The 13,784-nt window shown below is 48.6% G+C and overlaps 1 protein-coding gene across 1 annotated transcript; it reads left to right on the forward strand.

The window, feature by feature from the left end:
- The first annotated feature begins 1,430 nt into the window (after positions 1 to 1,430).
- Positions 1,431 to 11,324, forward strand: LOC150065350 (ral guanine nucleotide dissociation stimulator-like). The gene is made up of 13 exons (XM_090329924.1): positions 1,431 to 1,793; positions 2,387 to 2,602; positions 2,926 to 3,029; positions 3,477 to 3,561; positions 4,912 to 4,977; positions 5,378 to 5,464; positions 5,915 to 5,947; positions 6,228 to 6,349; positions 6,547 to 6,642; positions 6,925 to 7,117; positions 7,287 to 7,532; positions 8,590 to 8,704; positions 10,467 to 11,324. Exons 1-13 carry the CDS (start codon positions 1,575 to 1,577, stop codon positions 10,610 to 10,612), a joined length of 1,728 nt encoding a protein of 575 aa, XP_090186050.1. The 5' UTR covers positions 1,431 to 1,574; the 3' UTR covers positions 10,613 to 11,324.
- Positions 11,325 to 13,784: the final 2,460 nt, after the last annotated feature.

Genomic DNA, 13,784 nt, shown 5'->3' on the forward strand with positions numbered 1-13,784 from the left:
GGCCCTGAGCTCAAGCCCAGGACTGGCAAAAAAAAAAAAAAAGAGAGAAGACAGAGAGTGTTATCTCCTTTCTCTTGCAGTTCTTTGCAAAGTGGTCCAGGGAAATTATTGTGTCCACCAATGTCCTGCAACACCTGAACGTAAGGGCAGATTTCAGGCCACATCCAAGTTTTTACCATCCCCAAGCCCTGGCTAGGCCTTGGGGTCAGTAGTGGACAAGAGAAACTAAATACGTTTACTGTAGTTTCCAGCAAATCCTTCAAAAGTGTATATACAGCAACGTGGAAGCAGGACTCAGAGACACTTGCATGCCTTGGGCCCAGCAGCATCTGTCTCAGTATCCTGGCTTCAATCTGCCTCTATATAGGCCACCTGAGACCCATTTAGCCATCAGACATTGTACCACCTCAGCACATGGAGGACAGGGGACTTATTAGTGGAGAAAGGACCCCAGCAATCAGAAGCTTCTATGACTACTGTCCAGCTAGTGGTCACTTGCAATGTCTTTACAGTGTCCACCCTCATCCTCCAGTTCTCTAGTTCCTGGCAAGCATGTCTAGGACAGGATGGCAGTCTGGTCAGACATAGCTATTCCTCAATGGCCTCATACATGTGGCTGTACTTGAGCTTATGTCACCAAGATCTCCATCTACCATGATGAGTAGTATAGAGCAGACAAAAACCAGAGTTCCATAATATGAAGTCCCAGCATGGAGACACAAAGTTCCCATCCCACCACACACAAGCTGGAGCTCATCCCTGGTGGGAACTGAATTTCTAAATACTCTTCACAGGGTGGGGGGGTGCACCCAGTTTCCCAGCACAGCCAGATGGTTCTAGTCCACTCACAGCATACTGGGTAGAGCTCCATGACGTAACTCCACATGGATATACCTACACAGTGGTGAATGAACTGGAGAGACCACAAAACCCAAGGTGGGTTTGGATTGCTTCACAGAAGAGCATAGGACTAGACAGAGGGTATGGAAGGACCTGCAGGGATGGGACCTTGTGGCATAATGGGAACACAGATGTAACATCATCTCTGCATATTTCTACTTCAAGATCAGTCCAGCTCAGCAGGAGAACCCTCATCAGCTAGCTCGGACCCAGAGCCAGCTCCAGCTGTGGCTCTGGTGTCCAGCTCAGCAGGAGAACCCTCATCAGCTAGCTCAGACCCAGAGCCAGCTCCAGCTGTGGTTCTGGTGTCCAGCTCAGCAGGAGAACCCTCATCAGCTAGCTCAGACCCAGAGCCAGCTCCAGCTGTGGCTCTGGTGTCCAGCTCAGCAGGAGAACCCTCATCAGCTAGCTCAGACCCAGAGCCAGCTCCAGCTGTGGCTCTGGTGTCCAGCTCAGCAGGAGAACCCTCATCAGCTAGCTCAGACCCAGAGCCAGCTCCAGCTGTGGCTCTGGAGCCCAGCTCAGCAGGAGAACCCTCATCAGCTAGCTCAGACCCAGAGCCAGCTCCAGCTGTGGCTCTGGTGCCCAGCTCAGCAGGAGAACCAACACCATATGTAGAGCTGAAACAAGAGTCAGCCCCAGTACTTGCTGTTGAGCTGGAGCCAGTTCCTCTTATGGGTCAAGAGCCCAAGACAAATGGAGAACCTATTCCCGAGCTGGAACCAGTGGCCTCAGGTTCCATTGATTCAGAGCCTAATGAGGCATCAGGTTCCTCAGGAGACCCTTCCAGTCTTCCTTGTGGAACCTCACAGAACTGGATGTACAAGGAGAAGTGTGATTTCTTGGCCTTTCCTCCTGATCTGGTGGCAGAGCAGCTCACCATGATGGATGCGGTGAGGTCCTGGGCAGGGCTGAATGGAGGGTGGCGTATCCCCTTCACTGCTGCTTTGTTCTGTAGTTGCTTCTCCAAGGGGCCATGGTATTGTCTAAATCCCAGCTCCACAATGCCTAACCACATCAAAAACAAACTTCTGACATGGAAGACACTAAAGCAGAGAGGAGACCCATTCCCTTCCCACTCACAGCCAGACTTATAGCTCATTCTTATGCCAAGAAGCCTCTCCAGCATTAGTTCCTTTTAGGCAGCTGTTGTATGAGAGGTTAGGGAAGACAAGATTGGCCTTTAAGGGAAGAAATCGCAAGTGTACCAGGAACCAGGCATGAGGTGGGGTGTGAGGGCAGATGCTTCTGGCCAGAGTCATTCACACAGAACTAATTTCTGCTTGATAGATTTTCCTACCTTTGTTTCCTTCTGTGTAACTCTGGTTCTGGTTGTACTAAGTGCTTAGCACACGAGGTCTAGAGATTCCCACAGGCTCAGGTCACCTCATCCACTTCCCTAGCTCCATCACTTACTATAGTCATCGCACCCTTACCTGGGCATTGCAATCTGTGACATGGCTAATGACACCATTCTCTTCTGCAGGAGCTATTCAAAAAGGTAGTGCCCTACCATTGCCTGGGCTCTATCTGGTCCAAAAGTGACAAGAAGGTCAAGGAGCACTTGGCCCCAACCATCTGGGCCAACATCACTCACTTCAACAATGTGTCCTCCTGCGTAATCACAAGCTGTCTGGGGGACCATAGCATGACGGCACCAGACAGGAGACTTGTGGTGGAACACTGGATACATGTGGCCTGGGTATGATACAGATGTCCTCCAGGCACTCTCTTTTCAACCACATATTCTCAGGATTTTTACTGGCTCCAGAGACCTGTGTGGATCCCAGTCCCTCCTTCCCACTTACAGTGATTCCACTAACAAGCCACTCATTCTCTATGTGATCACTCCTTTCTCTCACCCAGATCTTGGGCTGAGGAAAAAGGATTTTCCTACTTGTCCCACATTTCCTGTTGTACTCCCTGATCTTCCTAGAATCCTACCAAGTATGAGAGGCTGAGCCAGCAACCATGGTGAGATCTGGTGTGGGAATCATCCACATCTCACATAGTCTTTCTCCCCAGGAGTGTCGAGTCCTGAGGAACTTCTCCTCCCTCTTTGCCATCATCTCTGCCCTGCAGAGCTCTTCCATCCATCGGCTGGAGAGGACATGGGAACAGGTTTCCAGGTGGGTCCTCTCTCTGCAGGAGCTGTGCCTGCACCAAGGCTGGCCTCACCCACACTAAGACCCAGGACCCAACCTCTAGAGAATGGGTGTCTTGGCTGTGGGACTCCATTTGCCTGGGTACTGACTGTCTGGTCTGACTTTGGGAGGGGTCACCTACCTATCTGTCTGAACTTGGACAGAGACACGGGGGGAGTTGCCAGATTTCTGTGATTGCCACTGATCTCTGTTTAACTGAACTCATACCAGAACTGCATATTGGAAATGAACTGGACACCATTGCATCAGGATCAAAAACTTGCTCCAAGCCTGTGTGGCCTTGGGGCTCAAAGGGATCTTTTCTAACAGTTTTGTCCAGGCAGTTGGAAGTCTTGGTTCTAAAACAAAATGGAGTTCCATTCTCCCAACTCCATCATTCCAACTGTCACCTTCTCTTGGTTTCTCCTGCAGGGATAGCTTCCGAAGATTCCAAAAACTGTCAGAGATAATTTCCCCAGAAAATAACCACTCCAGGTTCAGGGAGCTGCTATTTAAGGTAGGGGAGGTGGGCGAGAGGAGAACAAATGCATGTTAATTGCTCCCTGAGAATGTGTTGATAATTTCAATTCTGTGTTTTCTGGATTAAGAAGAGGAGGCTGCTTTAACAGTAGCCAAGAGGCAACTCATATTAGATATAGTGCAGGAAGACATGGTATCTTAGCAGGGCAGATGAGCCCAGGACTGGGGTGTCTTGTTTCCTGCTGGGATTTTATTTATATCAGTCAGACTTTTGTGCTGGTGGATGTGACTGAGTTTTTTTTTTCCTAGAGAGCAGGGCCACCAGTCCCCAGGTACCCTGGCTTCTGCAGCCATTAATGTTGGCAAGACCTCACTGGGGAGAGCCCTGCTTTGGAGTGCCCTAGGGGATCTCAGGGTTGTTCTGGGGCTGAGTAGACATGGAAGTCATTGGGTCAGGGCAAACATCCAGGCTCAGGATGTAACCTATGAGGGAACTGAGTGGGCCCTGTTCTGCTCTAGAGGAGAAGCTGCTGATAAAAAAAAAATTGAGGGACGTACAACAGCTTGATCTATAGAGAGCCTAGCTGATTTAAAAATGGAAGGGAGTGATCATCTCACTGAATTTTTTCCCCCTAAATTCTCTAGTAGCTAGCATGTAGAAGGAAGCAGGAGTCACTTTCTTATCACACGGCAAATTGTCCACATCATAGGCCCTTGAGAATCTCCCCATCTTAAGTGTAATATACCTAGCTTCCATGGGAGACTAGGAGAGGATTTGTGGAAAAAGAACAAACTTTGCTTTAGATGTGGGCCCAATGCCAGAACAGAGAATGCAGACACCTGGGGCAGGCAGAAGGCTCCAATCTTCCTTTCTCTTTGAGCCTCAGTTACTCTAGGGACCCTGGAAGACCCTAAAGGGCTAAAGGAGAAGACCCTGGTCGGTGGCCAGAGGAGGCCCCTTGTATAGCTGCAGGGCACTGGACAGGTTGCCATATTTCTCTGCACCTCATGTTTCTCATCGGCATATATATGGAGAGGTGGGGAGCTTTGGGATGATGAGATCCAAGGGAGAAAGGAATGTTGGAACTCCAGAGCTCCAAAAAGTCAGGACAGCACCACTGGAGGAAGATGCTACTAAGCTCTCCAAGCACCCTACCCTCCCCAGGCATGTATATTACCTGCATACCTTGCACATGGAAACAGTGGGAGTGAGTCCATGTTCCTCACTTGGGATCCCACAAAAGTGAAACTCAGGCAGAGACTGAGCTAGAACTAGCTTGCTAGGCAATCATTAGGCCTTTGGCACAGATGACCAGGGAATCCTTTGTTCAGCATCTGGGATGATGGCTGAGAGAGGCCTCACTAACTCCACTTCCACTCATGGCAGGAGGATTCCAAGTTTGCCTCCAAGGAGAAGAAGGCCAAGAGAGGTCAGAGGCAGTCAAAGGAGGTGGTGAGTAACTGTGCCCAAGGCTTCAACTGCCCAAAGGACAAAAAGCCTCCTGCAGGTCTTCTCACCTTTCCCCCACTATTAGAATTGGACCCCATGTCCTTGGAAATTCTGGCCCTGTTCTTATTGCGGAAGGGTTTCTGGGCCTACCAGATGCAGGGCTTAATCTAGAGGGAGGCTGTTGGGCACAGGCTACACCAGTTAGAGATCTTTAATGTCAGCCAGGAACAAAACGGATGGTGGTTGCAGTTTGGATTTCTAACTGCCAAGAAGGAACTTCAGAGAGAATGCCATATGATCCCCAGGCTTCTCTGATACTAAAGCCATGTGGAGCTAGGGGTGGCTGAGCATGTCTTGGGGGAAGGGCCCCGGTCCTAGCTTATCACCCCAACCAATCTTACAGGTTATGGTCAAGGACACTATTCCCTACTTGGGAATATTCCTAAAGGACCTTGTGATGATTGATGCGGCTTTTCAGGACTTCTTGGATGTGAGTAGCCAGGGCCCAGTTGTGAGCCTGGGGCTGGTGGAGAAAGTCCCCTGCCCTTGAGACCCTTACATCTACTCTCTGAGCAGAGTACTGCGCCCATTTTTCCATATGACAGGCAGAGCTGCCTGACTATAGAGATACAGGCAGATTACCCACCTGAAACAGCAAATTCCTCAACATTGCCTAGTTGGGGCAAAGAGAGTTTAGTCAAGACTGAAAGACATGTCAAATGTGTTTAGCAAAGTCATCTTACCTGAAGCCCAAGGCCCTCAGGGTGTTTAGATAAGAGGCTCTGTGATCCCTGTCCCCAGGGAAGGGCTAGACATTGGGCAAGTCCCATCTGGGTGCTGCCCTCACTCAGTTCCCTGGATGTGCATTCTGCTTCCAGGGCGCAAGCAGCCCAGGCAAGGAGTGGAGCCATTCCTAACCACATTCCTGTCTGTCTTTCAGGAGGGAGTAATTAACTTCCAGAAGTTGAGAAAGGTGAGTCGCAACTGCACACACAATGTAGTTGAAGCCTAGCAGGTGTGTCCTCTAGAGTTATGTGGACATTGAGTAGAGAGGCTAGGGACCTCCAGCAGGAAGCTGGATGTCTGTGGTAGGATTTAGGAGACTATCCCGAGAATGGCTGTGTAAACGAACCCAGTGAAATAGGGAGGAACCTGTGTGGGACAAAGTTGAGGGGCTTGCATTTCAGAGAGCAGGAAGCCCTTGCTCACCCAGCACGGCCATTCATGTGCCCATCCTGTCCTGCCCTCACCAGGAATATGACGTGATGGAGCAGGTGAGGCAGCTGCAGTCCACCTGCAATTATTATAACATCTTACCAGAAGAACATTTTATTGCCTGGTTCAAGGGTTTAGAACGGCTCAGCGAGAAGGCCAGGTGAGCTGGAAGCCACAGGGGCAGGAAGGCGGGGGGTGCCCCAGGATTGAGTCATGAGAGCCTAGGTCTGTACCTGTGTCATGGTGACAGTATAGAGGGTCTAGTGAGGAGCTGCTCCCAGGCTCTAGAGTTCAGGTAGACACAGGGAGGGGCCCAAGCATGGCACATTGTCACCTCAGAGGTACCTCTTCCCTTAGTTATGACCTGTCTCGTGCACTGGAGCCCCGGACCCAGACCAGCAGCAAAAACCTTAATGCTAAGAAGCGCTTAGGCATTGGCAAGGCCTGGAAGAGGTAAGTGCATGAGCTTCGGTGGGCAGGGGCCAGGGAATCTCCTGGGCTGGGACATACGAGGCACATATCCAGGTGATATCTGCTTTGTTCCTGATTAGAGAGGCTCAGCTCTCTGGTGGTCTGTTCCTCTACTGTCGTATCTCTATCTTATCCTTAAAGCCAGAAAGGGAAAGTGAACTGGTGATTGGCCGAGATCCTAGAAACACTGAGGGTGTTGGGGACCAGGAACGGGCCCTTGTGTCCTTGTGGAGTTCCCTGTAGTAAATGGCCCCCTCCATTCAGCCGCCAGGCCCAGAGGACTGACCTTAATAGCAGTGGCAGCTCCCAGTCCATGCCGTTGGATCTGGCCAAGTGTGGCCCTGATAACAGCAGAGGGGACATCCCTGACAGCAACATAAAGCCTGCTGGTGCATCCAGCTCTGACCTGAAACTCAACAGCAGCCTCATCAAAAAATCCTCTGACGTCCTGGAAAAGGTGACACTGGCCCTCTCTGTACCTCTCCAGCTTTCTTTATAGTTATGCCAAGGGTCCCCAAAATTCAAGTCCTAACCATGCAGTTTCTGGAGGGCCCTAGAGCTGGCTGCCAGGCCAGGACACTTTTCAGTGCTTTGGCTTCCCCTGACATTGCTGCTGTCCACCACAGGTCAGGGGACGAGCCCTCCCCTCAGCTCCAGGAATTTCAGAGACCTCCTTGTCTTCCACCACCACCTTCAGACCCTCAGCCTCTACCAAGTCTGGGGCTGTCAGAGGCAGCAATATCAAGAGTCCTGGGTCTGAGGTCAAAAGTAACAGCTCTTCCATGCCTCTACACAACAAGCAGATAGGAGATGCCTGTATCATCAGGGTGAGCCTACAAGAGGACACAGGAAATGTGTACAAAAGCATCCTGGTAAGCTGGGCAGCGTGGCATTCTTCCTCCCCCAGCGAGGACACAGACCTTTAAGATCCCCCATTTCCCTTCTCTTCCTTCCTGAATTTGACCTTGTAGTGAGCTTGAAGAACTGATCATGGTGCACAAAAAAAGGAATGTTCAGGGCCTGAGCTGAAAGGGGGTTTCAAGCCATGTACACAGCCTAAGGCCAGGGATGGACGTGCAGTTTTGGGGCCAGAAAGGTATCTGAGGAGAAGAAACAGGGATGACCTAAAAGAAATCTAGATTTGTCTAGAGCAGAATCAAACTGCAGCATTCATAATATACATTGGAGAAAGAGGAGCCCCTGCTTTCTAGAGCAGATGGGGTAGCAGTGAATGTAATCAATTGCCTGGGAGAGGATTTTCTCTCTCAGATACGGGAAGGCTGCTGAGTTGGTGTAGTCACATTCAAATCTAGGTTAGGAGACAGGAGGTCTTAGCAAGCTGCTGGCCTTGGAGACAGTTAAGTGCTCAGAGCCTGGGTGGCATTAACCATGGAGCCAACTGGAAGGTTGCAGTGAATTGGTTTCTGCAGTGAATCGGTAGCTTCTCCTTCCTCACACTGGGGCTGCTCTGTCCTGTTCAGTTCTCTCAGCCAGATGAAGAGTGGCGCACATTACCCACCACCTGGGACACTCCATCTCTTTTTTGTCCCCTGAGCTCTGACCCCTGGGGGAATTTCAGAAGTGCCCATCACTTCATCATTGAGCCTACAGTAGGACTGGCTTGTAGGAGGCATTAGGCATTGGGCTAACTCATCCCTTCCACTGGGTTGTTTCATTTTGCCATGGGCAATCATGTTCATACAGGGCAAATAGCTGAAAAGGAGTGTTGGAAGAAGCAGGACTAGACTAGTTGGGAAAGTATCTTTATGTGGTGATCACTCTCAGTGAAGAATAGTTGAAATACTCCATGTCATCCTGTGTGCTTGCTGTGCTCCATGCTGAGATGGATCCAGAGGCTCCTGGTCCACTGAGCTTGGGGAAGGCACACTGGGCATTCATTCCAATGCCTTATGTCCTCCCTTGACCCAGGTCACAAACCAGGAGAAGACTCAGGAGATTATCCTCAAAGCCATGAAAAAACATTTATTGCATGGATACAAGCCAGAGCACTTGGAGCTGGTCCAGATAATATCAGAGGATCGAAGTGAGTCACTGAGTAGTGGCATAGGGGGGTCAGCATGGACAGAACCCTAAATCTGGGGTATAGCTGTAGAGTGGTGGACATTGTGTACCTTGCACAATGCTTCTTTCAAGCCACACTGAATGCTTAAGAGCTCATCACTGCCCAAGGTGTAGGTAGATACAGTTATGCTTGCTCTGCCCAGCGAAACAAGAGTCGGTGCAAAGAGACCATCAGTAAGGAGTGGGGAGAAGGCAACTACCTTGTGGTAGGGTGGCCAGACTGTTCATTAGAAGAGACTGCCTTGCTTGCTAAAATGTGGAATGATGCATTAGAAAGAATCTGAAGAAGTGCTTCCTTCACATACATGGGATTCTTGATCTATTCTGAGCACTGCAAAAGGATGTCCCACAAATGCCCCCAAACTCAATTTCAACATGTTCACATCACAAATCCATGCAAATGACATGAGAGCATACAGTAAGGAGCTGAGTCACTGTTGTTTTCTAGAGGAAATAAAGTACAATCAAGCATATGTGCAGCCCTAGAGCAAGCCAGTGAGATTTTTGAGACCAGGAGAAAGTCCCCAAACTTCTCTCCTGTGTGTTCCTCCTTCAAAGGGGTTGAGAGTAGCAAAGGGGTTAGGAAGAGATGGGAGAGAATTAGAGGCAGAGGACAGATACACATACAGAAAGAGACATATAAAGTACAAGAGAAATACATGTCCATGGACCAGGTTCTTGGTGTATATGCTCCATTGATTGCATCGATTGCAATTTCCCTAGGTGATAAAATGTGTCTTAATTTCCTGCAGTGTTCTCACTATGTAAGCAGCCTGGGTTCCCTTTATTCAGCAAAATAAGTCAGAGGCCTAGGGAGGCTAACGAAGTGAAATGAGAAACAGCGATTTTGGCAGAAATTGAGTCCAGCCCAAATTTAGGGACAGGAGACTCCAGTACAGAGAATACTTGCTGGGAGAGACAGAGAGGGAGGGAGGGAGGGAGAGAGGAAAAGAGGGGGGCGGGAGAGAGAAGGCCCAATGGCGAGACCTGCTGCGTGCTAAAGACAAAACTCACTACAAAATTCAGAATAACTCACTGCAAATTCACAGATTCAGTCAGCCAGGACCCAGAAGCAAGACAACCACAAATAGAATGTTCAAGGACAGTGGAGTTCCTGAAGCCCAAACACTCATGAGCACTGTTGGGTGAATCCTAGAGAAGAAAATGGGATTGCAACATGAGTCTTCTGCCTCCTAGAAAACTTTGCACAAACAAGAATTTCAGACTCCTGTTAAGACATTTCCACTGCCATCAACTAACCACTCTCACTACCACATGGCTTCTTCCTACTTAGAAAAAAGCCAAGTGAACAACCACAGGGTCTCTTTTCCCCAAACTGCATTGGATGACCCCAAAGCAACTGCACAAAGCTTGGGTCAATGCCAGCACTGTGGTCCTTGGAGTCCTTGTTCTCAGTAGGACAGTGCTCATAGCAAATAATCTCTGCCTGCAGATCTTGGTAAGTCAGACTGCAATGAGGGCAGGATAGGAATACTCTGTGCCACCTGTAGGAGGAGCTGGCATGAGATGCTGGTCCATGTCATTCTCTGGGCAAGACAGGTTAGGTTTAACAGTCAGCAAAGTCTGTTCCCAGGCAAGAGTCACAAGTGCTGGTCTTCTTGGAGGTGGACTGGGGGCATTGAAGGTCTGTAGGAGGCTCTCAAGGGATGGTGTCCCAGTTTCTGTCAGTGCTGCTTACTAGCTTTCTATCCTCCTTCCACCAGAGCTGAGGATCCCTGGGGATGCTAATCTTTTCTATGCCATGAACAGCATGGCGAAGTATAATTTTATGCTGCAGAAGTCGACCTATTCCCTGGAGCAACAGTCAAGCATGGAGCCAGTTCCACCCTCCATGAAGAGAAAGGATTGAAAAATGGAAGGATGTCGTCAATGGGTGTTTCCCCTGGCTGGCCTGGGGCTAGGCACTTCCAAACTCAAGTGGCCCAAGCCACATTGTACTTGTCACTAACCACATGTCTAGGACACACTCAGAAACATATATCCAGTGTTTCCCCGCTCTCAGAATCATACTTGAAATGGACAGAGTGTCCTGCCATCCAGGACCCTCTCAATGCCTCAAGTGCCTCTCCTTTTTGGGATGGAGGACTGCCCACCCCGTCTTTAACTGCCAACTTTTGCTGGTGCAGGGCACCACTACTTACGCTGTGGATTCCACAGGCTACCCCCTTACCAAAGCTGATGTGACTTTTAAATTCTGTCCCGCTGCCCAGGGACCTCAGGTGTCCCAGGAGTACACCCCCTGCCTTTCAGTCATCCTTGCCTTTTTTAGGCTGCATTGAAGAGTCTTCCTTGTGAGTGTTGCCCACAACAAACCGTAGGGCTCCAGAAGGCCATAGAGGAAAGGACTCTGCTAGAACTCAGTCTCTACTCCTGAAGTGCAATCAGTGGTGTACTGTGGTAAGATGCCAGTGCACACAGAAAAAGCATCCTGGGCAGTGGAGGCACTATGGATTTAATTTGGGGAGAGCATTGACACCATGTCTATTGTTTATAGGTAATATTTTTATACCTAGCAGAAAGTACAGTGCTACTGATTGGGTGGAATAATGTTTAGATATATTGATTAGGAAATATAGATTTTTATATTTATAATAAAATTTTGTTTCCATTGTAGTCTGGTCATTCTCATTTTGCCTTCATGTCTAGTGTAAATGAGACACTTTTCTACTTTATGTGAAATGGGAAAGCTTTTATTTTTGTTTACCAGTCCTGGGGCTTGAACTTAGGGCCTGGGCACTGTCCTTAGACACTTTTTGCTCAAGGCTAGCACTCTGCCACTTGAACCACAGCGCCACTTCCAGCTTTTTCTGTGTATGTGTTACTGAGGAATCGAGCCCAGGGCTTTGTGCATACTTCTGGCCCCAGGAAAGCTTTTAGTATGGTCAGTTCAGTGGAGTTTATGGGGAATTATGGAATGTTGCAACTCTCGTGCGTTCTAATGAAGGAAGGTTCACCTTGCAGGGAGCAAGTGTTGAAATCGTTTTCACTAAGCTGGGTGCTGCCATGACATGGAGCAAGAAATCCTGGGACTGGAGATTCTAGATGCTCCCATAGACCATGGAACAAAAGCTAATGGTTGGATCTCTTTAAAAAGAGCATTTCCAAATAACCACATACAAATATTTGTATGTGGTTATTTGAAATTGGATAGGGAAGGGGGGAAAACGAGATGAGGGGTGGGGGTAGGGGGGAGGGAAATGGGGACCAAGACATGTGAAAGGGTATCAATGTATGGGAATTAATGCACCATCTATCTGGCAAATATCATGTAACCCTATTAATTACAATAAAAATTATATGAAAAAAAGAGCATTTCCAGGGAAACAGCAATTACACGCAAGGACTGGAGGAGGTGATTTCGACTATTCATACCTTGTGGCCTCTGGAATGGGATTAGACTTCAAAATTAGGGAGTCCATGGACAGGCACACAGCTGAAATTGAGATAAGGGAATGTCTGCTTGCTAGTGCTGACGAGACAATGGAATAGGACATTTAGAATTAACTCCCTGAGAAATTCAGGCTTCACAAAAATCGTCTACAAATGTCATCACTGAAATAGGAGACTGGAGCCTTCAACAAGGCACTAAACCAACTCTGGAGGAGACAATCATGGTGTCATTTGCCACATAAGCCATGCCATGTTCTAGTCTCCCTGAACCATGGGCAAACGACTATGTGTCAATCTAAGAGAAATATACAATATGATGTATAGAAACCATGGCATGTTGGAACTACTCGCTTGTCTTTTTCTTTTATTGGTATTTTTATTTGAGGGGGTTTTACTATGTAGACCTGCCTCAGCCTCTAGAGTACTGGTATGGAGCGGGTACAGCACTGTGATACCAACTCAGACTCCCCCTATGTGTTTCTCGGGTCAGGCCTCTGTACTGCTGCTTTCCCCTGGCTCTCCATGGTCATCTTTGCTCACCGTGCCTTACTCACCTCCTCTGACTTGGGAAGCCCAGGTGTTGCCACAGCTCCTACTACATGCGGTAGCCACTCGCCAGCCAAGTGGGAATATATACCTACAGTATTTAGTTGTGGCTACTTCTCCTGGTATTGTTCAGCTCTGGGTTAGCTTTGCTTCATTTACCTCTCCTGGCTCAGTGAATGAACAGGCATTTGCCTGGCCTGAGCTGCTTTGTCATGGCACCTACTCCCTGGAGTCCAGCCTTTCCCTCTTCCTAGTGTCAGCTGGCCAAGGAGCCTAGGTAGTTCTTGGAGACCAGCTTCTCCTGAGAGTGAGAGAGAGAGAGAGAGGAGAATGAGAGAGAGAGAGAGAGAGAGAGAGAGAGAGAGAGAGAGAGAGAGAGAGAGAGAGAGAGAGAGAGAGAGAGAGAGAGAGAGAGAGATGGAAGCAAGGGCTCCATCTTGCATCTCCCGGTTCCCTGTCTGCCAACACTTTCCCTGGGTCCACAGCGCCATCCATCTGTTCTCTTGACTGCCTGTTATATATCTTTGGAAAGTGCTGCCATAGGGCGCCCTGTGGTTCTGTGGTCCTGCGGTGATCCCTGCTGTGGGGTGTCAGGAAGCACTTGGACTCTTCTGAATCCTGCTGGCTTTGCCCATTGTGGTGCACACTGATTGAGCCTTGGAAATTTTACTGGACACAGTTTAGTACAACCACAATGTTTATTGTGGGATCCATTTTTTTCTTTGTAAATCAGAGCTGGCAGCAGAGAGGAATGAAGCAATATACACTTAGCCTATTGGATTTAGTTGGCTGAGTCAATGTGGAGTGCAAAAGGCAAATATATGTACTTCAATAACCCAAGCTTTCATTGAGACACTGAACAAAATCCAAATCAACAGTAGAGCCTTTAATAGTACAAAGGTTAGTGCAGGTAACTGAAGATTGGGCGATAAGTGACAAGGAAAACAATTTTTTTTTCTGTACAGTGTTACAACACATTCAACCATTGTATTTGCTTCAAAGTTATTTTGATTTTTGTGTCATTATGGGCTTGAATTTAAGACTACTAACTTTTCCTTAGCATACTCACTTAAGACGAGCTCTGC

This window comes from Megascapheus bottae, chromosome 3 (genome assembly GCF_031878675.1).
Source record: "Megascapheus bottae isolate mThoBot1 chromosome 3, mThoBot2.hap1, whole genome shotgun sequence".
Classification (NCBI taxonomy): Eukaryota; Metazoa; Chordata; class Mammalia; order Rodentia; family Geomyidae; genus Megascapheus; species Megascapheus bottae.

Coding starts and splice junctions, on each gene's coding strand:
- LOC150065350 (XM_090329924.1), top strand. CDS start 1,575: ATGGGTCAAGAGCCCAAGACAAATGGAGAACCTATTCCCGAGCTGGAA. Junction 5,948..6,227: donor ACTTCCAGAAGTTGAGAAAG/GTGAGTCGCAAC, acceptor TGCCCTCACCAG/GAATATGACGTGATGGAGCA. Junction 6,643..6,924: donor ATTGGCAAGGCCTGGAAGAG/GTAAGTGCATGA, acceptor CCCTCCATTCAG/CCGCCAGGCCCAGAGGACTG.